Here is a 27,711-nt window from a genome sequence, read left to right on the forward strand (position 1 = left end):
CTCCCCCTATCTACTGATTCCCACTCAAAGGCAAAAATCCTTTGACTCTCGGGGGCTAAGGGAAGGCAGAAGAATGCGTCTTTCAAATCTAATACGGTGAACCAGGCCAGGCTATCCTTTAGCCTAGTTAAAAGCGTATATGGATTAGCAACCACCGGGTGTAATGTCTTGGTTATTTCGTTTACTGCCCTCAGATCCTGAACGAGCCTATACGTTCCATTAGGTTTCTTTACTGGCAAGATCGGTGTATTAAAGTCCGATTCACATTCTACCAATAACCCTAGTTCTAAAAACCTTTTGATTATGGGCTCAATTCCCTTTCTGTCTTCTATCCTCAGAGGGTATTGTTTTCTTACCACCGGTCTTGCCCCGACCTTAAGTTCGACAACAATCGGTGTCGCTCGTTTTGATTTTCCAGGTATATCTGTAGCCCATACCAATGGATAAGTCTTGCTCAGGATTTGCTCGAAATTGTGGTTCTCAGGTTTGGGTTCCACACAACTGATTGTTAGGCTTAGGGCTGTAATCAGTTGTTCATCGTTTACTTGAAATTCCAATTTGTCCTTGTTGAACTTTATTATGGCTCCCAGGTTTTCCAATAGGTCTCTTCCCAATAAGGGCTTTGGCGAATTTGGTAAATACAGGAACTGATGTATTCCCATTTGTTTCCCAATTTTGTATTTAATGGGTTTCAAAAAGTAAGCTTTTTCTGGTTGGCCTGTTGCTCCCACAACTTGTACAAATTCATCACTTTTAGGTACCAATTCCTGATTTAAAACCGAAAAAGTTGCTCCCGTATCAATTAAAAATCGCAATTCCTTTTTACCTTCCCCTAGCTCCATTTTAACCAGTGGGTCTGCTAGGGTACGGCCCACCGGTCCCCGTCATTCACTATCCTGATGTGTGGTGGTGGTAGTGGCCATAAATCTTTCCCTCAGTTGGGGACATTCTCGCCTCCAGTGCCCCATCTGTAGGCAGTGCGCACATTGATTTGGCCCTACCCTAGTGGGGTGGGGCTGGAGTCTCCCTCCCCTTCCCATTGGGTTGCCTCTACCCCTTCCTCGAGTTCCAGGTTCCGGGTAACCTGTCTTTTGAGCTGCCACTGCTACAGCCACCACTCGGGCTATCCTCCTGTCTTCCTTTTTCTTCTCTTCTGCTTCTCTATTATTATATACCTTCCATGCCTCATTTAGCAGTGTCTCTAGGTTTTTGTTTGCTGGGTGCTCAAGCTTTTGTAACTTCTTCCTGATGTCTGGGTTACTCTGTCCCATCATTAACCCTAGCAGGTGCTGTTTCCCTTCTTCTGTTGCCGGGTCTAGGGGTGTGTATTGTCTCATTGCCGCCCTGAGTCTGTCCAAGAACTCCGATGGGGTCTCATCCTTTCCCTGCCTGATGTTATATAGCACTGACCAGTTGATAGCCTTAGGGATTGCATTACGCAAGCCCATCGCTATCAGTTTCCTATACTGCACCAACCGTTGATAATGATCCGCGTTACCTGGGTCCCATTCTGGTTTACTGCTGGGAAAATTATCTTCTATTCTCCCCGGTAACACTTGAGCATGTTGTCTCCCTGTTTCCAACACAAGCCCCCTTTCTGTATCTGTCAGCTCCGACAGCATCACTTCTATATCCTCCCAATCAATATCTAAATTCTTCGCCATTAATTCAAATCTCTTTGCTACTCCCTCCGGATTTCTCCTAAAATTTTTTGCTTCATCCCTCCAATTGTTCAAATCACTTGTCGAGAACGGCACCTTTACTCTAGTCTTTTCCCCTACCATTGGCATAATTTGTCGGAGAGGAGCTATCGTATGGTTCCCCTCCTCTCTTTGCTTTGTTTCCCCTCGTGCCACAGATCTGGTATAATGCGAGTGACTGGTCCTTGCCCCGGGGTTCTCTTCCTGTGCCTCTATGTCCAGTTCCTCATTTTCACCTCCTATCTCTATTACACAGTCCGTCCGACTCCCGTCCTGGGTCTGTCGTCCCCCTAATATCTGTCGACCCTTATCCTGCCCCGGGCTACTACCCCTCTCATCCTCTGCTGCTTTCCCATCTCTTTTATCCTTTATCTGTATTATTATACTCAATCTCTGCGAGTTGTTCTCTGTCTCCTTTTCGCATGTCACATTACCACTCCCCTTATATTTTAATTCAGGGACGTCGCCCCCCCATGAGTCGCTCTTGTCCCCAGCCTTTGGTGTGCTGGTTTCCATTCTGCAAACACCAGTCCTTGGTGTGTTAGTTTCCATTCTACAGTCACCCCCATTTCTGGATGTGTTACTATCCCCGTATGGACTAAGCTTGGGCGGGCTGCGTGTCTCCCCCCGGCTCTCTTCTCCCAATGGACTGCCTTCTTCCCTTTCGAGCTCCAGTCTGGGTGGGCTGTCAACATAGCTCCCCGACCCCTGTGGGCTACCTAGTTCCTGAGGGCTGCCCTTTCCCTCGCTAATCCCCGATTTTGATGGGCTACCCTCCTCCCAGCCGTTGTCTAGTTTCTGAGGACTGCATCCAAACTTAGATTTCCACCACTGCTCCAATTCCTTTAATGGGCTAGGATCCCCTTGTTCCTCTTTTGGTCCGGGAAGGGGTCCTTCCCGCCCTGGAGCGAATGGATGGTATTCCCACAAGCTTATTTCGCTCTCCTTTCCACTATCCCTCCTTGTTAACTTGAGACACTGCTGTCCAATACTGCATGCATCACAGCAACGGTCCTTTGACTTCGGACCTTTCTTATCTCTTTCCAAAGCCAATACTAGGGGGTCCTGAGGGGCTACATTAATTCCACATCCCTTTTGCCACTCAGGTTTATTCCTTAGGGTGAAAAACATGTCTGCGTATATTACCTCATCCCATTTATTGAGCCGTCGGAGGAAGAGCATAAGTTGTAAAATGGTATTATAGTTAGTTGTCCCCTCTGGTGGCCACTTTTCTCCGTCATCAAGACGGTACAGAGGCCACCATTGTGTGCAATACTTAAGAAGTGTTTTTTTACTTATGTTTCCCCCTGGAATCCCTCCCAGGTCCTTCCAGTGTTTTAAGATACATCCTAAAGGGGTTTTCATATTTATATCTTTACTCTGTTGGCTTCCCATGGCTATTCCCTGTGTCTGCGTTTTCTGTTTAACCGGAACAGTCTCTTTTTGCAAATACTGTATGTCAATTGATTTTAACTCTTCATACACACAATTTCCAATCGCTTTGTCCGTTTCCGACCTGGCTTCTCGCGAAGAACAGGAAATGCGGAGCGGGACTCCCTCTCGCTTCGCAGCGATGCTGCGTCTCATTCACTCTCACCCACACATCTTTATGAAACAGTTCCTGCCTTATGGTCTATATCAGAAACAGACTGTTTACCAGGTAGGGCCACGAGAGGTCGCCTGCAGACCGTGAGATACCAGTTTGCCAAGTTCATGCACATACATTTCCAATCTGTTTACATAGAAAGTAATAAAAGCATCCCCTATAAAATTTTACAGCGGACACATAAGACAAACACATAAAACCACCAATTAACACATCTTTCTCCCGCTCTCAAAGAACAATAGGCAATCTCCCATACAGCAAAACAAACCAAGGATACCAAGTTCAACTCTTCTCTACCACAACCTAGTCGTTTCCTTTTGTACTCTATTTACGGGACTTTAACCCGTATTTACGGGACTTTAACCCGTAAAATCAGGGATTTTTACCGAGGCGTCCCTCCGGCTTACCCTGCGAGCGGTCACGTCTGACCCTCGTTTTCCAAACAAAGCGCTTTATCCCAAAACCAACAAACAATTCAAATACCTCTTAAAGCCAATAGGCAATTCAAATACCTCTTAATTGAGCAGGAGATGCAGCCAGCGTCCATCCGAGAGCACCGGTCCAGGGAAGGAGCTTCTCCCGACGAAAAGCCGTCAGAGGCGCCCAGAAGACCCCGACCCCAGACCCGGGCCCGGGAGAGGACCCTTAAGGCTTGGATCTCCTGTCTGGTGGCATACGTCCCTTCGTGGTCGCCAGAAAATGATGCCAAATTTTGCCCCAAACAGGCAGGGTGACTGCCTAATCAGACTCAGCTTAAGTCAATTAAGCAGGAGGTATTTTTATTAGCGACGCGTCGGAGAAATCACAAAATGGATTTCTGAGTTCTCATAGCAAAGCAAGTCTTATATACAATTTTGGGTATAGAATTACATCAGATCAGATACATAATCATGCATATTCATATGGGGCGTGGTGTAGGCGGAGCGTGGGCGGAGCGTAGGTGGAGACATCTCTTTTGGGGAATTTTCAGGTGGTCGTTCCTGTTGCCTTCATCATAGACGGGGTCTTTCTGATGAGTCTTCCTCTTTAAACTTTTGAACTCTTTTCCTAATTTGGTCAATTCCCGGTGTATTTGGCTTGGATCCCGTGGCTTGGCAAAACCCATAGGGTCGTTTTGACATTGCTGGCTCTAAACCTGCTTAGCTTATTAGTTTCTCCTATACTTATCTCTTCCCCTGTCATGATGCTCTACCTTTTATCTAATTTATTGCTCTGTTTTCCTGGTGCTGTGCTTTCTCCGTGTGTTCTAGTGCCAGGCCCTTCTTTACATGCTTCTCATTCTATGTTTTAACCCATTACTTCTGGAAGGCTATCTGCTTTAGGGCTTCAAAGGAATTATCTGAATATCCACTGAAATGAAGGCGACACAGCATCTTCAGAGTGCTTGGACGTGCAGATGCTGTGCCATACATGGCACAAGCAAAGCACACAGCTGAAGTGGTGTGTATGGAGGGACAAGAAGTGACTGAGGAGCTCTGTGGTGAATTCGGAAAGGCTGAGAATCCTTTAAAAACAGAAACAGCCTCTGGGACTCCACTGGCTGGCAGTGTTTAGAAGGAAGACATCCAGTCAGGTGCAGTGACAGAAAGGAGTGTCCATTCCTGCTCTCTGAAATGAGGAAGGTGTCTTAGTTTTTAATGATACTTTCTGATCAGATGGAACTTAATTACAATTTTTTCAGTTGGATGAATGAAAGAGAATTATTTTACAGGCTCATTTTTAATTGTCCTAGGAGAGGTGCCCAGCTTTCACTGATGCCAAGGCCTGCCTTTCCATCTTTTCATCTGCTTAAGAAGATGAAAGGTCAGTGCTAGGCTACAGGAAAATATTCTGGAAGTAGTAAAAGATGACAATAAGAAGTGACGAAGTGAAGGGAGACGGCCCATCTTAATTGATCAGCATCGAACTCCAATTTATTGATCTAACATGCACATTTTTATAACCGTGTTAATTAAGTTCATACATATTGCAAAACCCGAGCTCATCATTGGCTACAGATTACACAGCAACCCCTCCTCTTGTTTTCAATACCTGTGGTTTGTTATTGAGACCAAAACTTGTGTTTCTCATCCTGTTATTAACTGTTCTCAAGGCCTCCATGTTTGTCACTGCTTTCCCATCACTACCCAAGGACAAGGTATTTACTTGTTATTAAAAACAAGCCTGAGAACTTTGCTGTTTACAGCTGCCTTTTACTTTTCAATCAGCTGTATATTTTCATGGCCTTTTTTCCTTCAAGCCATGTCTGAGCAAAATTCTCCAACAAAGAAACGGATTAATTTCTTCTCATGGAGAATCATAGAAGCCACTTGATTTTCAGTGATGGGAAACTGCAGTTTTACTTGAAAATTGTTCCTGCCAAACTGCAGAATTTCAACAGCCTTCTTAGATAAACGTGACTGCCTTTGGTGCAGACAGAATAACATCTCAATGAATGATAAATAGATGCCTCTACATTTTCTATCTGCCCACAATCCCAGGAGCCTCCTGTGTGGAGAAAAGGGGCTGTGAAACAGGCCCTTGCTCCCTCTCAGTTGCTTGTATATAAAAAAGCCAGATACATGATAATAAGAGTGAGCTTTCTGTCAACAGATGTTTATGAATTTCGCTTCTAAACCCTCAGGGAACGTTTGTGGGAATATTGTATAGAAATCATCTCAATGCTGGGTTAATAGTTGGTTTGAAAAAAGTGCTCTTTCCGATGTGAAACAAGGGCTCATATTTGTGTTGCTTGTGCAATAACTCCAGATGCTCTTTAAGAGCTTAATGCTTTTTTTGTGCAGGAATTAAGTTCCCCCATCACACAAAAGAAAAGGGAAATTAGATTGCTCCAACTTCTCTGAGCAACCTCACTTGCATATTCCTCAGCAACTTCAGTGACTGAAAGCTCTGAAGCTCCCTTATACTCTGGAGGATTCTTCATAGAATCCTTCTCCCCAGAATTATGCTTGTGGGCGGTAAAAATCAGTAGTTTCACACATATTGTAAATGTTTTTTCAGGATTGCTTGAAGTGCATAGAGGAGGAAACTTTTGAAGGAATCTATACCTGCCCTCAGTCTTTTGTGTCCTCAGGAGGAGGGAGCAGGGCATAAGATAAGATCCCTCTAGTCAGGCTGAAGCAAGGCATATAGTTGAAAAGCGACATTAGATATAAATGTTTGCCTTAGCAGTGGCTCTAGATTTGCCTCCACTCAAAATCCAAGGGTTGCCATTTAAACGGAACTATGCTATTTCTCTGAGTTCTCAGTTTTCTTTAACCTTCTCTCTTGGTATTTTTGCAACTTCATTTTTCTGCCTGAAGACCTGACAAATACATAATGCTTCTGGCTCTGTAAAATACAAAACAAAGCAGTGATGTTAAATTCCCATTTTTAACCCTCAAGCAAACTCTGGTTGCTCTGCAATACTTTCAGAATGACTCAGCATTGAAACATATACTTGGAGAGGGAAGGGTGGTTTCTGTGGGTTTGTTATGGTTTGGTTTTAGTCTGATTGCTTGTCTTGTGAACAGCCTCATTACTTGTATGGCTTGGTTTCTTCCTTCTTATTCAGTGCTGCAAAAGTGGGTGCAAAAGCTTTGATTATCCATAACAGCTCTTTCTTATGCTCCACATGATTTCTTTTCCTCTCTGCTTGTACAGAACTTTTTGTACCTCTCTATTACTTCCCTAATTCTCCTATTGTAAACTCAGTTAAGTGTGACGGTTGCAGTTTGTGTGAGAGGTGAGGAACAAAACTGAAATTGTGTTAGCTAATAAATATGCCATGACAGCAAGTTTCTCATTTTAGTCCTTGAATTAACATTTTCTTCAGCAGAGTAACTGATGTGATAAAATACAGGATATGTTAAATTATCAAAAAGAGGTTATTAAACACTGTGACAAAACTGGCCCACACAAGGTTTCATTTGTCAAGCTTTGAGTGTGTCTGTACTCTTAAGGTATCATTTAAATAGACAAGCTGCTCAGTTCCTTGCTATTAGACCTGAAACTTTGTCCGCATTATGTCGAGTTTGAAGCGCTTGTGCACAGTGTCTAAAACCATAAAAGTTTGGGTTCATTTACGCTGCAAGAGAATCTCCATGAAAAAGGCTCAGGTTGGTAATAGGCTGAAGGATGAGAGGAGCAGTCGTATGCTAACATCATGAATAACTTACTATTGTCCCTTTTTGGTTTTTTTTCTGCAGTAACATGCAGTGATAATTCTGGTCTTTTCAGGACAGGGTCTGGGCCAACGTGGCAAAGAGTTTGAACTGCCTTATTGCCATGGTGGACAGGCTGCTTGAAAAGGACAACATCAGCAACATCAAAGAGGGTGAAAATGAGCCTTCAGCAGAAGATTGCAAGGTGTTGCATACAGGCGGTAAGCAACCTCCCCTAATTTTTTTTTTTTTAGTCATTGACAAGAGTAAAGAAAAATTTGCACAGCTACAGAAAAGTCATCTAGAGAAGACTCCATAGTATCTTTGATGAGAGTGCTAATGGCAAGGTTTACACATTTGTGGGAGGTTATTTATCAAAGTACAGCTTTAATGTGTGCTCAGACTGCTTGCCATGTGCAGTTGTTTGTGCTAGAGTGTAAACCTTTTGAAACTACAGTCTTTTCTTTTTGTAGGCTGATGTAATTTAATTTACTCTAGATTTTACTTGCGTGTAGTATTTTGAGGAAAAAAAAAATTGGACTGTGTCTTACCCCATAGAAAATTTGTAAGGAAAGGTGAACATTCTGAATCAGTGTCATTCTCCTGCAAATGCTTCTGCTTTTCTGAGGTGATATACTGAGTTTTATTTTCTGATTTGATAAAATTCATGTTTACCTGGATATACCTGTCAGCCTGTGTCAAAAGGTCAAATGGAATAATTCAGTGGGATGATGTAAAGAAAATTTTGTGACAAGGGTCCTTGTCACCTTCTGATCTTCTCCTTCTCATCTTCTGATCTTCTTCTGATCTTCTCCTATGATTCATGTTTGCATTCTTGATGCATAGATTATATCTGCTTAATAAGTCTAATGGGATTTTCTAGTCTGAAAGTGTGTTGCAATAAATGAAACAGATCCTTAGTGATGGTGGTAGTAGTCCTAATGGAAGGACATCAGAGCCAACCTTTGTGCCACTCTTTGGCTAAATAAATCAACTCCCCATACAAAACAACAAACCAACACAACTGCTTTATTTTGTACAGTTTTGTATAGTTTCAATTTTCTTTTTTTTCATTGTGCATTTTATCCTGTGTCTTCCCTTACATGTTCTCCACGGAATTTAATTACATCATTTTATATAAAGACTTTTAAAGTTATCAGTACTCACTTGTAATTTATTTCTTACACAACAAGAATTAAAATCACTTTTAAAGTTTTATGTCATTTGTGTAGTACTGGTGAGATCTGTGAATTCTGGTTGTAGTATTGATTTTTAATGCAGCTGTAACATCTGCATTTTACCAGTGTGAGAGGTTTATGCTGGAGTCCTGGCATCCTTGTTTTCAGTGCAAGATGTGTTGGACTTGATTTTGTGTGATTTGTTCAGAGAGCAGCTTATTCCTTATCTGTTTGGTTCTCTAAGTTTCTGTCTACCAGGCATGTAATGTTAGACAGGAGGGTGATATAATCTCTGCTCTCTAGTGAAGGCTTGCAGGTGAAAAATATCAACACAGCTTTCTACACCTTTCCCGCCTTCCTCAGAGAAAGTACAAATATTCAACAGCTAGGTAGGTGTAGTTTTGAACTTGGGAGAATCCTTAGATGGTGGGCCTTTTACAGACTTTTACAGACTTTTCCCTAATTTCCTTCACTCTCTTCAACCCCCTGAGTATCTCCTCTGCTATACGCCGTGTTATGGATTTAACCAGCACAGGCAAATGAAATATTGGTTACAACTTTTAGGTCACAAGCCAAAAACAAAAAAGGAAAAAGCAAAGTTGCATCATTTAAAGTACTGTAATAAGGCAGCCATCAAGTCATCAAGTAGAATGAAAGGTAGCTCTTGCTTAGCAATAATGATAATAGTGATGGTTAGAAAATTTTAGATGAGCTTCATCCAGCTGAGAGGTTGTCTTCTGGAGCTGGTGGGCCAAAGACACAAAAAATATCCAACTGCTATGATGCTGGAATAAATCCTTGCTTTTTTCTTCATTTCAGAGCCATCCCTATTTCTCTTGAATAAGTACAGGTGTCCTTCAGTGAGAGCAGTGCTTTTGTTGAGCTGTCCTGAAAGTTCTCTAACACTCCCTCACATGAGAGCTGCAGAGATCTGTGGGGCAAACTGCTGTGTTTTCATGTCCTTTTTGAGTAAGACATCGTTTTAGGAATGCCTTGGACAGTTTATAGGACTTTCAAGGTCACATAGAGATGGAGACGTTTTAAAATTGCTTTCTTTTATAGGACTAACTTGAAAGATGGAGCTTTCCGAAGAGCTTTCCAGGTGTGTGCCAAAGTTGGTTCCCTAATGATTTTCAAAACTTTGGGGCCAGAATTTTTCATGCTTGACTTCTCTATGAGAGTGTGGGTGTAGATGTTTGTTTTTCTCTGCATCTCCCTCTCTGAAATTTAACGTGAAACCCTAAGGCTGCACTGTGAAGCAACTACACAGAGGTTGAGATTCCAAGTTTACAGTTACAAATTTGGCTTTAATTCTGCTTCATTTTAAACTTGAAGCCTGATTATGAGTTCACAGCATTTTCCTAGATACAAAATCACACTGTGTACGCCCATAGATACATTTCTAAAATAACAGACTTTTGCACTACTTAAAATTCACAAACGTGACATAAATGAAAAGCTTGCCACATCTTGCTTATATATTATACATAATTTGAGCATATTTGAGCATAATGTATTTCATTAATACTGCAAATATATGGCACAGGTTGATCTTTAAGTCTGAAACTGCTTTAGTTGATACTCAGAGAAATTGGGCTGCTTTTGTAAGAAAAAGAATGCAGAGTTTTGAACAAAATAATAACAAATAAGCCTTGAAGTATGAGATTAAATTTTTGCTTATTTAGTGAACCTGACTGGTTTTTTGTAGCATATAGCAATGAAAGACCTTTCAAAAAATGCACATCTGTTCATTTTAGATGATAGAAAATATTATGACAATATTTTGATGCAATAGCATTTTCATATTAATTTAGATATTGTTGTAACATATATTCAGAGTTTCCTAAAGTAGGTTGATATTTGCAGTCTCAGTGACTATGGCATTGTGTGATCTTACTCTCTTTTTTCAAACATGTTTATATTTGTTGTTTGGAATCTTTGTAATTGGAGATACTGGAGCACTTTTTTTTGCTGTACTCTGCCTTTCAATGTGAATTATACCTTCCTTAGCCTTAACTTTTCATGCAGTCTGACCTTTGAGTGTATTCTAAAGACTGAATTTGAGTTACAGTTACCAAGGTAACATGCTATGGTTTCATCAGTCGCAGGATTATGAATCCTCTGCAGGATAAATCAGGAAGAGTAGAAGGATTTTTAAGGAGAGGGCTTTTTTGTTGTTCTTCTGACTCTAGTCTGGTTTGCCTTGGAGAAATATGTGACAACATTAAATTCTTTTCACTTTTGCCTTTTCGTTTTCCGTGAGAGTTGTGATGTGAAAGCCTGTCCTGCAGCATTAGAGGTGCCAGTGGAACACAGCGTTGGCTCTGGTGCTGGCACAGCCCCGACAGATGTCTGTGCTTGGCTGCTGCATGTGGCTGCTGTTTCTGTCTGCTGCTCGTGCCTCCTGTCAGAGCTCCCACCCAGCCGTTCCCTCGCTGCCTCTGCGTGAGGACTCCCCCATTTGATACACACAGGATCCACCTAGCATCACAAACAATTTGAGTTGCCAGTGTGATTGCACCTGGATTTTGCCTTTAAGTGAATTATGGAATCATGAGCTCCGTGAACTGGCCCTTGATAACCTTCAGCATAGGTTTGCAAAGAGCACCTGGGGAACATTGCCACATTTCCTAGCTGGAATTACAGGAGACCTCTGTTCATACTCACATTGCTACAGACACATGTGGGTTTATTTTTCTTGTATTATCTCATACCTGTTGGGGACTATATAAGTTTAGATTCAAAATTTCGGACTTTCATTGCCCTGGGGATGGGGACTACATCTTTCGTTGCATCCCTTCCAATGCAGGCTGGTAGAAGTGGGAAATAAAGCTATGTTCTGTGGGAAATAAAGCCGTGCTCTAGTTTTATTGGAATCTTCAGAAAAGCTTTTATTATAAAATATTGTTTAGTCATGAAGATGAAAAATTTTTCTGTGGTCTGTGTCCTTGAGCAGCAGACATAATTTATTTAGAGCAGTCACATGTGAAAAGCTTTCTCTTTCCTTCCTCTTCCTCACATTTTTCCTTCCTTTTCTTTGAAGCTTGTATTTACAAAAGTTTTACTTATGCTTTTTTTTCCCCTTTTCCCCTCTCTTCTGTGTCATCCTTTTCTTTTTGATAGGATCCTTATCTGGGCTGAATGTAGCCCAGGAATACAAGACAATCCCCTTCAGCAGTACTTTCTCTAAGTACTTTGGCTAAAAACAGAAGCTGAAAAATATGTAAGGGAAAGACTGTTTAACTGAATCAACAAACTAAAACAAGATATAAGAATATTTAGTTGCACAGCATTCACAGAACCTTCCTATGCTTAAAGTGTATTAGATTTTCTTAGCTTTGTCTTTTATTACCTTTGTCCTCTCTTTCTGTTTTCACTCTGACTAAGCATGCTGAGATGCTCATGTAGGTATTATTGGATGGTTTTGGGTTTAGCTATTAATCCATGTGACAGTGGAGAAAATCTTGGATGGTTGCAGTGGAATAATAAATCCCAAGAATTCCAAATTTCTGGACACCCAAACTGTGCAAAGCAAACTGCTACCTTCAAGTGCAGGAACACCAGGAAATCTTATTCAGGTTTTTATTGTTCCTGCAAGAACTGCTGCAGCATTATGAGTACAAAGCCTCCTCCTTTTTCAAAGAGCTTAGCCCTCAGCTGCAGTTCAGCTGAGCTCCAAGAGCTGCGTGGCAAAATAAAGAAATAAGGCACTGACCTTTTTATGGTGCAAAGTTGAATATGTGCAATCTTCTGTCTTTTTAAACCTCCCTTTTAAAAAAAAAAAAAACATTAATTCAAAGACTGTTCCTTTCCTAAGTCAGTAAAATCAAATTCTGGGTTAATTATTTCATGCTGATTTTAGGGATTTACTGCTGCTGTGTTGGTTGGTTGGTTTGATTTGCCTGCCTTTTTCATTAAAACAGAGTTTGTCTAATGATCACTTTGTGATATAAAGACAACTCATTTATGTTTTTTTACCTCTAATTATTTCAATTCTGTCATGGAATATTTTTATGATCAGGTAGCGAGTGATTAATTTAAGTGAAACGTTACCTCGTGGGTATCTGCTGTTACATTTATACGTCACATTTATATTTGTGTTTCTTACATTTGTGTGGCTGTAGTGCCCCCCTTTGCTTTAAGGGCACAACATTATGCATTCTTCTGCTTTTTCTTTAAGGTTTGGTTTTTTAACTTCATACCATTCAAGTTTTGAAGTGACTTAAAGCAATTTATGGATTTTAGGTGGCACAAATAGCAGTGACAAAATTGGCTTTTTTAATCTGTTGCTAGGGCTAAAGGAGATAGGAGTACTATGCTGAAGCATCCTTTTTGGTTACCAGCATATTTTAATGAGCATTTCAGTGGGCCTGACTTTGAAAAGACCAGAAGCTTGCTTTTCTGCCAAAGTTTATAAAATTTAACATGTGGTTTGACATATTGCAACTTGGATATGAGCACGCAGAACTGACTAGCTGGGTGCTAAGCAGGTCATTTGCCTGCACAGCCTGTTGATTACAGGAACACGGGGCTGAAGGGCGTTTTCCAGTAACCAAAGGGCAAATCCTGTCACAGACTGAGCTGCCATCACTCTCTTGGCAATGAACATGGAATATTTACTCAGTGCTTTGTGGAACATGCACTTTTGTTTTAATCTCATTCTAACTGCATAGCGGTGGTACTGTCCTTTTAGTTTCATCCTTTAATTTTTTAATTTAATATGTTTGGTTTTCATGCCTTGTTTTAGTTTCCCGTGGCTGACTAGCTCTATTTTTGTGCTGAGTTTCTTTGCTTTATCCGGAGACTCTGACAGTTCTTCTGGATGCTAAGTGTTCCAAACTGACAGGCTGCCCATGTCATTTTAGCAACCTGACAGTCATCCCGGAGTCTCCTTGTCGCTTCTGTTCTTGCTTCTAATCTCCTTTTTTTAGATGGTCACTCATTCAGTTAATTCTTCACCCCTTCTTCAAACAATTTTCCGCTGTGATTTTAATTTAAAAGAAAGTTGAGATCCGAAGGCTCAATGTGTGTGAGTCCATGAATGTGTTAAAAGCAATAATTTGTATTATTCCTTTCCTGAAGTGATTCTACAAAGGTATTCTGAAAAATATCTTATTCTAAAATGTATACAATATGATTTACTGAGTCACTCTAAGAGAACTCTTAGACTTTAGACTTTGAGCTTACTTTGCTGCTGATGCTTTTATTGGCATATGTATATTGCTTAAATTAATAAAGGATTGTAATTTGACTGAGACTTTAGATTGCCTGATCTGTCTACACTGGCTTCCAGTACATTACACTTTTTTGTCTACCTTATTTCTAAACTCGTCTGTGTTTTGCAGCAGCCTCTGGTTGTTCTTTTGCTTTTATTCCCTGGAATAAACACCACAGTTAGTTCTTGTTATTTTCTCCTCAGGAAGAGGGGAAATCAAGTTGCTGCTCAGTCTTTTTCATCAGCTTAAGGAGATTAAATCTTGGTAGCTCTGCGCTGCAAGCTCTCCATTTTTCCAGCAGCCTCTCTAAAACGTGTACACCAGCGTTTGGCACACAGCGTGTCATCACTCTGTTAGCCAATGACATGTATAAAATCACCTGGAGCTTGTGCCTGGGGGTGGCTCATGGTCTGTTTTGTCAGGATGACACTCGCTTCAGAACTGCTTTTTTCCAGGGAATGCTTCCTCAGTCTGTGTTACTCATGGTTAAATATGTATGACTGTGGTAAAACTCATGTTGTCTGACCACAAAGTTAACAAAGAGCTCATCCGATTCTCTGTGCATGCTCTGTCCTTGTTCCCCTTTCCTGCTCCTTGCTTTCTCTAATTTCTCCCAGCTTTCAAAGCTCTCTGCAGTCTTCTTGGCTGCAGTTTTATTAATTTGTGTGTTTTTCTGGAGCTCAGCCAAATTGACTGGCAACAGGCAGCTGTCTTCTGCCTCAAGAACTTCCTCAGTTCTAATGAGGTTTTACTGGCCTGACTCAGAATGTTACCTGAAACAACACGCTGCTGTCTTGCACCTAATTACAACAGATTTTAATTATCATTGATTCTTAATTACACTGACCTACAGAAAATATGAGCCAATTATAGACTGTTGCATTGTCAGTTGCATTCCCAACTTTTATATAGATTCTTCTAGAGTGTTGATTTCCCTCATTTCAAACTGTACAATCAAACTGAGATGTAGATTCTGAAGGAGGGGGATTTATTTATTTGTTTTTATTATTTGCTCAACTTAGGGGTAGGCAAAGCCATATGCAACTACCAGGCAGGTCTGATTTTATTAAATCATATAAAATTCAGGAGTAGCTGGGATTATTGGGCAAGTTTGTGTAAGGTGTTCCAATTCTCCTCCATTCCTAGTTATCACTGTTTCATTTGTAATGTATTAAGGAATCACATTTTTCAATCATTTCATGAGTGTTTTTTTTAATATGCCTAGCGTGTATTTTCATAGAGAAAAACATGTTTCAAAATACTCTGCATCTCTCTGATAGAAATAGCTAAAATGAGTTCAAAATGTCTAAATGTTTAAAGAGAACAACATAGAATCTAAAAAAAAAGGAATATGGTCTGAAGCTTTTTATATTTCCAGCCTGTAGATTAAGTAGGTGATACCCTTCCAGATACCTATTTGTTATTGTGTTTTACCCTCCAGCACCCACCTTTTCTTAAATATTTGGTTATTCTCTTTGGTTTTGCATTTTTGATGCTATTTCATTTCTTACATAGCCAGTTCTGAGTCCTGAAAGGAGACTCCATCGCCACTGTATTAATCTCTGTGTGCTAAATGAGGTTTTATGTGTTTCCCTGTGTACTCTGTTTGTGACACTTGAATACCAGTTTTACAGGGATGCTGGGACTGTTGGAAAAGGCCATTGTTTCAGAGTGCAGTTGGATTCAGGCCAGGGATTTAACCCCATTCCCAGTGGTAAGATGGAATCCTGCTTATAAGTATGTTCTCCAGTGGCATTTGTGGTCCCACAGTGGTCTGGGGAGAACTGCAGGGGTTGTTTTAAAGGGAAGGGTGATGTGCACAGCTGCTCCTGCCATCCTTCCTAGTGAAGAAGGGTTTTTCACTGCGAGTTTTCCAGTCTGGAGCAGATGACCTGTCGTGTTGTAGGTGACTGGTACGAGCAGCTGTACCCGCTGGTGGTCACGCTGAAGGACTGCATGGCAGAGGTGGTGACCAGGGCCAAGCAGTCCATGGCCTTTGTCCTGCTCCAGGAACTTGCCTGTGGCTTGCCCCAGTGCCTGATGCTGACCCTGAGGAGAGACATCGTCTTCAGCCAAGCAGTAGGTTGTCTTGTGTTGCTCACTTCCTTCTCTTGCTCTAATTATAAGCATACTCTTCATGCCAGTGTTTGTGGGTTTCTTTCTCATTGGTTTTTTTTTTTTCCCTTACAATTTGATACAGCTTTTTCATTTATTTTCCATTATATTCACCTAAATAATTTATAATGTGGTAAGAAATTAAATAGGAAGTAGAAATCCATGGTACTGGCTAGGCAGCATCCAAGCCAGGGAGATTTTTTTCTCCTGGTCACCTTGGAAATAGGGAGAAGACAATTTGTTTTCAGTTTGTGGCAGTGTTTTAAGTGTTTAAATACTATTAGCATGTCTTTCCTTAGAACTGTCTTTTCTTGGCAAATAACTGAAGCTCTTTATGTCTTCTCCTGTATATCATGTTTTTTTCAGATAGATTTTTTTCTAAACATTTCACTTAATTTCTCTCTTAAGTTGGCAGCTGCCTAGGAGATTCAGTTACATTAGATGTTGAACCACTTTCAAATCCATCAGAATTCACATGTTTAATTCACAGTCTTGCATGTTTGAAGCCTGACAAGTGAGGTTCTGGTCTTATTTATGTCAGTGTAAATAACACACAATGATACAAAACAAATTAAGCTTATCTAATATACCTTAACAGAATATTTCACTACTTTATACACCCCCAAAAAACCCATCAAAATACATTATTATGAAATCATGTACTTAGTCACTAAACAGAAATACCTATGCTGATTTCTCAAATATGTAGGTGCTACCTCTGTTGTGTATAATGATGGCAAGCCTCATTTTAACTGTTTGTCTTGTAACAGTTGAAATGTCTTGTATCTGTTTGTCTTGTAACACTCTTGCACATGTTTTAATTATCTTTACAACTCGCTGGATTGGTCTGTGGTTTTGCAATCAAATTGCACACAGGTTTACATGATCAAGGATTTTTACAACAGCTTCACACTGTTGGATTGCTGGTGCAGTATGAAGGACTCCTTAGCACATACAGTAAGTATTGCTCTTGGACAAAGTTCCTTATGTTCCCTGCCCAGAAGTTACCCAGGAAGTTCTTATTTTAACCTCAGCAAGCCTCTTATTTGGCTTGCTGAATCAAATCTTGTCCTTACAAGACAGTAGACTTGCACATAATAGCACAGCTGAAGTCATTGACACTGTGTTGTTAATTCTGCAGCAAAAGTTATTAATCTGTTTCATTCTGAGTTCCTCAGAGAACACGGCCTGCTTATTGTTCCATGCAGACCTGACCCAAAATAGCAGGTTTATAAAACTAATGCAAACGGAAGATTTAAACACTTACTGCTTTTATCAGCCTCGGCCCTGATCCCCAGTGCTGATAATGTGAAGATAGCCTGAAAACAGTTTCATAGTTTGTTACACATGCCATTATTTGATATGTATTAAAAAGGAAATTTGGAGGGAGAAATTGCCTTATCTTTCAAACTTTGAACTAGATCTATTGGAATCATTCCCTGAATCAGAGATTTTGACTAAAGTAGAGGAATTTAGCATTTGTGCAGCTTTATTATGCAGTTGCTCATTTGGAGATAGCTGTCTTCTTCATTTTACATGATGCTTGTTTTTATTCTCAAAACCTTTGTCCTCCATCAGCAGGAAAGCCTTTTGAAAACTTTCAGAATAGACAAAAATGGCTTTTCTGAGGTTATTTTATGTCTATATAGAGCAGGCTGATTTTCAGAATTGCTTAATACTCATGGTTACCATTTAGGGCACAGAATTGTCAGCAGTTCAAGAAATGAGTCTGGTTTTATGTAGGTTACTGTAATGTGGATTTAGAACTGTGATTTTTAGATGCACAGACTGGAAAATATATTGCTTTGCCCTGACCTATACAGTGACTGATCTGCCAACTCTGTTAATAGTCTCTTTAATCTTTTCATGTAGGTGAAGAAGCAGGGATGCTCGAAGACATGGCTGTGGGCATTTCAGATTTGCAGAAAGTAATGTTTAGAGTAATTGAAGCCAAGTCAGAAGATTTTTTGCCTATTATAAGTGGAAGGCGGTAAGAACTTTGTTTCTTGGAGCCCAGGAAACTGAGCTGCAGTTTTAATCTGTAGCCCATGAAACCCGTCTAATGGTTTTCTTGTTGCTGAGTTCTGTTTTATTGAAAGTGCATTGTTTTACTTTTTAGAAGGTGAGTTAGTAGGGATTCTAAAAGCCAGTAGGCTCTGGGTTACTCTCCTGATAAAAAGCTGAAGTTCCAGTTACTAATACAGATTAATCTGAGCAGCGTCTGTGTTGTGCAGAGCTGCTGGTGCATTATTCACACATGGATACTGAACCCTGGACAAGTGACAAGGCCATTGTTTACAAATGTGGTCTCTAACTGAGAAACTTTGCTTTTGAATGTCCTGAATTTGTATTTCAGCATGAGAAATGAAACTGCAGTTCCAAGAGTTAGGCCTTGATTGTTTTTAAGATGGAAACCAAAAAACTCCGATGCCACTTAGTATTAAAAACTTAGTAGTCACTTTTAAAAATGGAAGCCTTTTTTAGCTGCTGAAAATCACACAGGACATAGGCAGTCTCAGAAATCCTTGCACAAAATCACTTATCCTTTATGAATCTCACGTGAGTACTGCTGAATGTCAGGACATATACTGCAATACTCCGTTTATTTTGGCTATTTGAGGGTTAACAAGATTGGAATGGATTTTTCATCTTTATTATTATTCTAGTCTGAAGCTCCAAATAGTTTTATTTTGCAAAAATCACTTCCTTAATAGTATCATTGCTCTTAAGATGACTGTAAATTAAATTCAGCTAAAAGCAGGAACTTTTAGAAAATATATGTTTCCTCTGAAGGGGGCTTTCACCACTGATTTACTTAATTAATCTGGATGATTCACTCTCATCATATGGGCTTTCTGAGAAGGGATTGAATAAATAACAGGAAGGCTGGAATATGATAGGCAATACAATGGGAATAATTAAAATTAAAAAAATTTTAAAAATAAAATCTACAAGGTTTATGTGGAGGAGTGCCATTCCTCTTAGAGCTGTGATAAGACTGCTCCTATCAAACAGCATTGGAAGTGAACCGTAAAAAGAAAAGATGAAAAGGTGAAAATCTAGTTATTTTCTAATAATTTTTTTAGAAACCCTCCATTTTTATTTTGGTTGTTATATGGTATGGCTCAATAAATGAGAGTGAAAGACTGTAGAAATGCAAGACAGAAAAATCAAACTACAAATTCTTATCTTGAAGAGTCAGCATATTTACTTGTAATTGTTTTTTCTAGGAAAGTGCTTAAACCTGACATTCTGTGTGCACAAACAAATCAATCCAAAGTGTGTGGCACTGTCTAGCAGTGCACTGATCATCTGGTGTGGGTGGTAGACACCAGCCACCCAGGGGAGGTGAAATTCTGTTCAGGAGCTCACATGCTTTTATTAGAAGCCATTCTTTTATTAGAGGCGCTTTTGGAACATTCTTTACAGAATCACAGAATATTTTGAGTTAGAAGGGACCCATATGCATCATCAAGTGCAACTCCTGGCCTTGCACAGGGCTTCCCAAGAATCACACCCCGTGCCTGAGAGTTCAGATGCTTCTTGAACTCTGTGAGGCTTGGTGCTGTGACACTTCCCAGGGGAGCCAGTTCAACCTGCTCAACCATTCTCTGGCTGAAGAAACTTTTCCTGACATTCAAGAACCCCATCCTCACTCTTGTTTTCATTGTTGCTAGTGAACATTACATTATAGAGGTCCAGCTCCCAGCAAAGATGTTTCAGCTGCTGCCACAAGAGATTAAAGAGGGAAAGCTGCTTCGCATGTATCCAGTGCTCTTTAATGTTGGAATCAATGAGCAGCAAACACTGGCAGAGAGGTAAGGAAAAGTCACGTTGCATTTTCTGTCCAAGTACTCCATGCTGGTACAGGCTATCTCTCAGGATTAGAAACAAATCTTCTTTGTTATTTGCTCTTAGACAATCTCACATTGACTCGGTGTGTATTTTCAAAGGTATTAAAGGAAATAAACACAAGCTATGAAGCAATGTAGAACAGTGAAAAAGTCCAGATGAAGATAAGATCATAAGCAGGGCTCCGTTTCACAGAGTTGGTGCCATGTTTCTCTTGGATACAGGTGCAAAATGGATTTCTATTTCAGATGCAGAATTTTGGTTGTATGCAGTACTCTGAAATTCTCACACAAGTTTGAAAATTCAAAATTCTTACATCTTGAAGATGGGTTTGAAGAGACCAAACAAGTGATAAGCTAGAGAAATTAGTACTCCTCTGCAACAGATTGCTGGAAACTAATTAATTAGTATAAAAATAGTCATGGATTCACCAACGTATTAATTTTCTCTTCCAAGAGAAGGGTATCTGTCAGTCATGTTAAATTACCACATTTGTGCAGGGCTAAAACTGCAAAGTAGAAGTCAAGATGTCAATACAGACAGCTACTTTGTTAAAACTTCTTTTCTTTTAGCTGCTTTTATTAACAGAGCGTCCAAAATACCTAATGCTTATCTTGAGGTTGCATTTGCTCTAAGCCAAAAGCTTATAGCAAAGCTGTAGCTGGAGTAATGGAGGGATACAGTGAAAATCCTTAACCTGGGTAATAGGCAAGAAGTTAAACACCACAGGATTTTATCTCCTGTTCACTGTAGACAGCCAAGTAAACCCAGTCTTTTAAAGAAGTCTACTAAAGAATGTCATTAGGTAGCTTTGTGAATGTTTATGGGACACTTCTCCAAGTTGAGTGGTGGTATGTGAGAAAATTTAGGCAGAAAGTTGAAATGGGAGACATAGACTGAATCTAAAGACAGTAAAATCTGGCATTTTACTGTGAAAGAGCTGGATAGCTGGTTAGAGAACTTGGAAACTTCTTGAAAATGAAAATAGGTTATTCTGATGACATAAAGAGAAAAGTGCTGAGAGGAGTGACGTGGCCAAACTCATAATGTGCAAAACCAACAAAATCAGTCATGACAGTTCTGAGTGGGACACTCAAAAAATAAGAGGTAAGACATGATGTGGTAAGCAAGAAGCAGGCTGGTGGGAGCTTACACGAGTGAGATAGGCAGGAAGGACTGAGTTATGAATAGTCTGAGGAAAAATTTGACAACATTTAGAAATAGCCTGATTACCTGGGGGCTTGTAGAGGAGTTGGTATGAAAAGATGCCTGGCTTGCAAGTGAAGTGGCAGGAAGTGTTGTTCCCAGTGGTCATTTTACATTGTGTGCAAAGAAAGCCATAGGAGAAAACAAAATAACTGCATATTTATAAATATGGATATGTACTAATATCTGCCAAGAAAATAAGTTCAATGCAGAAGCAGCTTTAATGCATGCAGTTACAGTCTGCTTTTGTCTTAATTCAAAATGCTGCTTAACTCCTAAAGTTGTACATTTGTTTTTGAGACTGAAAACACCACACACGATTTATGGCTAAAAACATGGAGGGGTTTGTGGGATAAAGAACCTGAGAATATAAAAACACTTTCGTGGCAAATTTCTAGGAAATGTTACTGTATTAGAAAAAAAATCTTTTAATTTGTTTTTTGATAGAATACACTTGAGAATGTTTCCGATTTAAAAGAAATGTTCTCATGTGACAGTGCAGCAATGGCTACTAAGGAAGTAGTTACATCTTCTCCCTGTGGCCTGTTGAAATATTTGCTTCCCTTGTTCCCAATTTAGCAGCATATTTGGTATCTTCTGATCTGTGTCCCCTTCTCTCTGAGTTTCTCACTTATCTGCCCATGCCTCTCTTCCTGTACTCCTCCATTCCCGTTTCAAATCTATTCTGAAGATGAATTTCAAAACTATGGCCCTAATTGTCATGGGGACATTCGTGTCTTTACAATCATATCTCTTGTAGTACCGTGAGATTTAGTTTCTTGGCATGTGAAATGTGGCTGTTGTAGAAATCTTGGTCTCAGAGAGAAAGATATTTGTTTTTATAGCTACAGTTATTTTGTAGATAAGCTTCTCTTCCATCTTGTGTCACTTCCATATTATCCAGCTCTTACAGAAATTGGTATGCTTAAGCAGTAGCAGCACTAAGAGATGGAGAGTTGGTGTTCTCTGCCTGTGGTACCCAATTTTTGGAATTGGAATTCCCCCAAAGTGCCTTTCCATTTATTCACGATTTGTGAGGGGAAAAGAATAAGTGCCTTATTGCATGTTTGTAAATAGATTGCTTTGTTAATAAACTTTTGGAAGAAGTATGCATCAGCGATGATCTCGTTTCCAAAAATTAATTCCAAAGCATACAAGAACTTAACTACTGCATGTTTGACAAAATCTAATGCATTTAGCACCAAAGTTATTTCTTTATGCAAAGAAATAACTATGAAGGATAATTTATCTTTTGTTGTTGTTTGTGGGTTTTGGGTTTTTTTCATAATTTATTGTGTATTTTCATAGGTTTGGAGATACCACTTTGCAGGAAAACATTAACCAGGAAAACTTAGAGCTTCTCAAAGAATATTACAAGTTATTTACAGAAAAAATGCCTCCTGATTGTGAGTACAAAATAATGCAATGTCCAAATCGGTTTGAAAAGCTTTGAGTAGGTAGAAGGTTATAAGACAGTAATATTAGCAGAATCCCATAACTTGTTCCATAAATTTAAACATTTTGTACCTGTACATGACCCTGCTGGTCTCAGGAGTGATTTCAGGCCTTGTGCCACAGCAGAAACTACAGAGAAAATGAAACAGAGGAATGATGAACTGAACAGCTATTTTAAGTTATTAAAATAATAAGTTTGTTAATATTTCATGTAGAGGACAGTCTGTACCTACTGTATTTTTACATAAATACTTGGTGGGCAATTTCATCAGCTTCAGTCATACCCTCTGTTCTTATTCTGAAAATATGTTGAGGTTTGGTGAACCATGGAGAAATCTGCAGATCAAATACAAGCAATGAGCCACATCATCATTATATGAACGACAAGGTTTCATTGGAATAGGCCCTGTATTCCACTTCTGTAGAACTTCTGTATTATAAACATAAGCATTACTATGCTGTTACTCTGATTGCCAGAAGCAAGGACTGAAGAAAACATCTGCATCAATCGAATCCTGTTAGTTTTAATGCCCAAACTATAGTCCCAAATGTGGGAGATTTAACTGCCTGATGTTTAAATGCTATGTAAAACTTTAATACATCACATGCGTATGTATACATGTTTATCTCTTATATCAGGATGATTTTAATTTGTTAATCATTTTGACAGAAACAAAAGCCCTTCCTAAATGATGGGCAGGATGCCCATCCATCCCCCCACAGACCTAGTATTTATTTCCAGGATGTCTACAGAGAAACTCATACAATAAGTTGGGTGATTAATTGAGGGGAATCTTGCTAAGAAAACATCCTCGAAAAACTCACCTCATGCAGGTTAGGACTAAGGTAGATCTGCTACCTCATAAATGGATTTTATTTTATAAAATACTGCATGCAGACAGTATTGGCTACTTTTCATTAACACAATTTAAACTTGTACTGCCTTCCTGAAGGATTATTAGTGAGCCACACAGTTCCTGGACTTCTTTCAGACTGTGAAGGCTTTTGAGAACTAATTGTGTCTAGTTCATCGTGTATTTTCTGGTTATTATAACTTTCTTGCTTTTTTTCTTTACCTTTAAGAACTCAGTCTCTTCTTTATACAATTTTTTGTGGAACATAAAGCATCTTTTGGTTCCACTGCCCTTCCCAGTAGCTCCCTGCCAGTATACAGAGTCAGTCTTTTGCCTTGGAGAAATGTGCCTTTTAAACCAGCCCCCTGGGAAAAAAGGGAAGCTCTCAAACTTGTTCATTTGTGGCAGGACTTAATCCCACTCCTGTTCCCCCTCGTCTGGAAGACAAACCTCCATACAAGGCTGGCAGCAACCCTGGTGCTGGGGCCACGTGAGAGGCATTCAATATTGATGGCTTTTTGATGGTTTTGTCCCACCTATCCAGATAATTTCCTATAATGCCAAATCTGTGCTACAAAATCAATGCAGGACTGTGTTCCCAAAGCTGTCAGTTCCAAACAGTGCTCAAAAAGCCCAACAGAATTTGAGCATTTGCAGCCCTATTTGCCAGGCTGTTGGATCCACCCTTGGTAGCCTCCCTGGCCTGCTGCCTCATTCATATATTCCCTTTCAAAGAATTCAATTTCCCACTCCCTGGAAGGTATTGCCACCTTTGCTGTTAGTTTTCCTCTTGTGTCTGTATTTCTCCTTGGCAATAATAGTCTTGCTTGTAACTAAGCATCCACTGACTTTCTGTCTTTAGGATGAACATACACTTCGTCATTTACCCATTTGTTAACTTCTTAAATTCTTTTAGCAGAAACTGAAAATAAGAGCATGTTTCCAGCAAGGTTCCTACCAAAAATGCTGACCAAATATAGCTCAAAATGGTACTGCTTTTATAGAAATACTAAGACAGTAAGGGTCCAAAAACGTAAGATAGTTGTTTAGTAGTACGTAAGTACCTGAAAACAAAAAGGCTGTTTGGTATTTCCAGGCTTCTCCCCCTTATCAGCCTGATTTGGTGGTTTGGTACTGTGGGGGACCCAAGGAGTTTAGGCCATTGATCATTTCCAGTCAAGGTGCAACCCCTTTGGCAGTACTGTGAATTAGGAGACTCTTGCTGTACCTGTGCTGAAGTCATCCCTCTGAGATGTCACGTTTTCTGCTGTGACCCAAAGGAAAGCTACTGGGAGCAATAGAATGTTTAGTGATACATTTGCATCATCTCAAAGCATCTTTGCCATTTTGTGCTCTCTGTTTTAAAGAAACAGATGCACCCATAAGTGTAATAGTCTAGCAGAGTGTGATGTGGTTTTATGTGCTCTACATTATCTAATGTACAATCAGAGCTTGTGATACAGAGGTAAAACAATCCACATTAAAATTATTGCAAAACAGATTCTGGATGTACGTTTTCCTCCCTTTTTCTTTTTTTCTTGTTTGTGAGTTTTTTTAGACAGCACAGTATGACTGGAGCAACTTAGTTCTTTTTGAATAGATTTAAAGTACTTCTTCCTATGAATCATGGGTAAGGGAAACTACAGAATTTATTAGATGTAAAAGGTAAAAGCCTGTTGATGAGAGGGATCATTCCAACTTGGATCACGTTAGGAGAATGGATATTGACCTTCATTAATACTTCCCTCATTTTTTTTCTTCCAATTGAGTATAAGTTTTTGGGCTTGGGTTTGGGGCTTGGGTTGTGGGGTTTTTTCCCCTCACTGGATGGATAATTTACTTTCTCTGCTTGAAGAAATCCATTGATCAATTTAGTTTCACTTTGTTCCACTTGATTCTGGCCCCTTTATTTGGTGATAACTATGATTTAAATTCTTTTTACTTTGCCACCATGAGAAGAAATAATTTCAAAAAACAGATTCTGCATGTTTTTATTGATTTTCAGAACTAGCAAGGATAAATGCAACATTAGAAAAATCCCTCCTCTATATACATATGAAACAGAGGGGGAAATTAAATTGCCTACTCTTGAATTTTTGCTGGAGATGTAGGATAAATTAAACTTCAACTTAAATTCCATACCCAGAACAAGCAGGTAAATTTTTGGATTTTAAGCAAACTTGAAATTATTTTCTACTTCAAAATAAAGCCCCACTTAATTTCAGGAGAAAGATACTTTGTTACTTTTTAGAGGGGATACTAAGTGCTGTTTAACCCTTATCTTACATTATAGAAAAATCTAAGGCATATTTTAAAACAAAAACTAGATGTTTCAATTTGAAAACAAAACCCTAATTTTTTACTTTAATTTTAAAAAATAATCATCCCATCAAAGCAGGTTGTAATACACTCAGTTTTTTTTTTATTTTTCTGATTTCTTTTGAATGTCTGTAATAGCTGATGAACAGAACTACAGCAGAGATTTGGTTTTGTTTTTCACCATCCATTTATAAGATAAAGGTTGAAGATACTTCAAATTTCCACGTGAAGATCTTAGGGAGGACAAGGCAATACTCAAAAGACATAAGGTTTGCTTATTCCTTAAATATTTAGCTGGTAATTTCTATCCTGTGTTCCAAAACAAGGCTGTAAATAATAGACCTGTTCTTTACCATGAGCGTTCTTTAGTCGGGACAATCATATCACCAACCTTATCAAAATGAGCAACTTTTTTCGTCCTTTTTTCCCAGGTTTACCACATTTTCAAGAACAAAATGATTTAAAGGGATTGCTAGAAAGTCTTCATCAAAATATCCAGGCCAAAAAGAGAAAGAATGTAGAAATCATGTGGCTGGCTGCAACGGTGAGCTCTCTTGTTTCAAAGAAATTGATGAACTAACCATAAACTCATTTTCATAAGCTTGCTGACTTTGTAACTGCAATGGATTTTAAGGAAATGACTGGAAAACTCACTGGTTAAAGGAGGCAGATGTGCTGTAATAGTTTTTTGCAGACAATTTCTTTTTCTCACTTTTTAAACTGGTAGAACCTGCTAGAATTTGAGTGATTTGTTTGATATCCATTCTTTGATAATATAAAATTACTCAAAATAATTTTTTAGTGTCCTTGAGGTATGATGTGGGACACGATTGCTTGGTTCCCTTACTTTAACTTTCTGAAATGTGTATTTCTGGTCCTAGTGATCTACACACTGTTATTCTATATTCCATTTATTTATTGAAAAAGATGTAAGAAGAAAACTTTGTCAGTGCAGTAGCTGTGCAATATCACTTTTTTATTGCAGTGGAAGTACAAGATTCCACATATGAGCCCATCACTCATCCAGAATAATTACCTGGGATTTTTTTACTTTATTTTATAAATGATTTTTTAATATTTTAAAATTTTTTTAGGACTCATTCACATCGAATAGCCCCAATGAATCGGGGGCTTCCAAAGATACTAGTGCAAAGAGAATTAATCTCTTCAATGAAACAGTTCTTTCACATAATTATTTAAGCAGATTATCATATAGTACTTGTTTTAAATCCCAGTGCAACTGTTCAAATTTTTAAACAGATTTAACTTTTAAAATTTTCAATTATATGATGGAAGAAACACTCATAGGTTCTCCTTCACTATCCTGTACCTCTTTGGATTCTAAGTAAGATTCCCTTAATTGGTTCCCTAAATTAAACTTTTGAGATTGTCCTCACCATGGTATCACAAAGAACTTAAAGGCTCTAAGTATTTTCTGATTTTTATAGAATTTAATAGTATTTATTGTTTAATAGAATTTCTAAGAATGCAATTAGCATTAGATGAAGAAACACTTATTTGCTGGACTGACACTGGTCATGTTTCAGTTCATGTTCCAGTTCATCCTGCGAGCTCTCCCATGATAGCCAATGCGGGAAGTTTCTTTTTGTGATTCCTGCTGTAGTTTATTGCCTTGCTGCATTCTCACAAACATTTTGAGGTTTTGTACCATTACAGCTGTGATTCCCCAGGGATAGGTGTAAGCAAAGTATTACCTTTTCTCAGGACAGGTTATATCTGGGAAATGGTAGATTTGGGCACAGAAGCTCTCCTTCAATTTTTCTTTTTCTAGTAAAATATCATTTGAAACAATAGTATAAACTAATGGAATGATACAACCACAGATTGATTCCTAAGAGGAGGAATCATCCTCCAAAATGTCATGTTTCCTTTATGTGTTATAACTTTTTCAAAGTATAAGTGAAAGTAGACAATCCATGGCAGCAATTTGTTAAACTTTATTAATTGTGAGCCATACATTGAACAGTTCACCTGTTGAAAATAAAAACTATGTAAGTTAGATGTGTCTGACTCCATACCTTCACAAGAAGTTAGTCTGCTACATTCA

At 39.1% G+C, this 27,711-nt stretch overlaps 1 protein-coding gene across 1 annotated transcript in view; it reads left to right on the plus strand.

Moving 5' to 3' along the window:
- The window catches only part of LOC128950029 (inositol polyphosphate 4-phosphatase type II-like), a 118,098-nt gene that overhangs the window by 65,622 nt on the left and 24,765 nt on the right, over positions 1 to 27,711 (plus strand). The window contains exons 11-17 of the mRNA XM_054294906.1: positions 7,525 to 7,669; positions 15,749 to 15,920; positions 16,790 to 16,914; positions 17,830 to 17,947; positions 19,635 to 19,775; positions 22,324 to 22,421; positions 26,075 to 26,187. Of these exons, the coding sequence (XP_054150881.1) occupies positions 7,525 to 7,669; positions 15,749 to 15,920; positions 16,790 to 16,914; positions 17,830 to 17,947; positions 19,635 to 19,775; positions 22,324 to 22,421; positions 26,075 to 26,187 (912 nt within the window). The remainder of the gene's footprint in view (positions 1 to 7,524; positions 7,670 to 15,748; positions 15,921 to 16,789; positions 16,915 to 17,829; positions 17,948 to 19,634; positions 19,776 to 22,323; positions 22,422 to 26,074; positions 26,188 to 27,711) is intronic.

This window comes from Melozone crissalis, unplaced genomic scaffold, assembly GCF_028551555.1.
Source record: "Melozone crissalis strain CALT ecotype California unplaced genomic scaffold, PUWL_Pcris_2 ptg000370l_1, whole genome shotgun sequence".
NCBI classification, from domain to species: domain Eukaryota; kingdom Metazoa; phylum Chordata; class Aves; order Passeriformes; family Passerellidae; genus Melozone; species Melozone crissalis.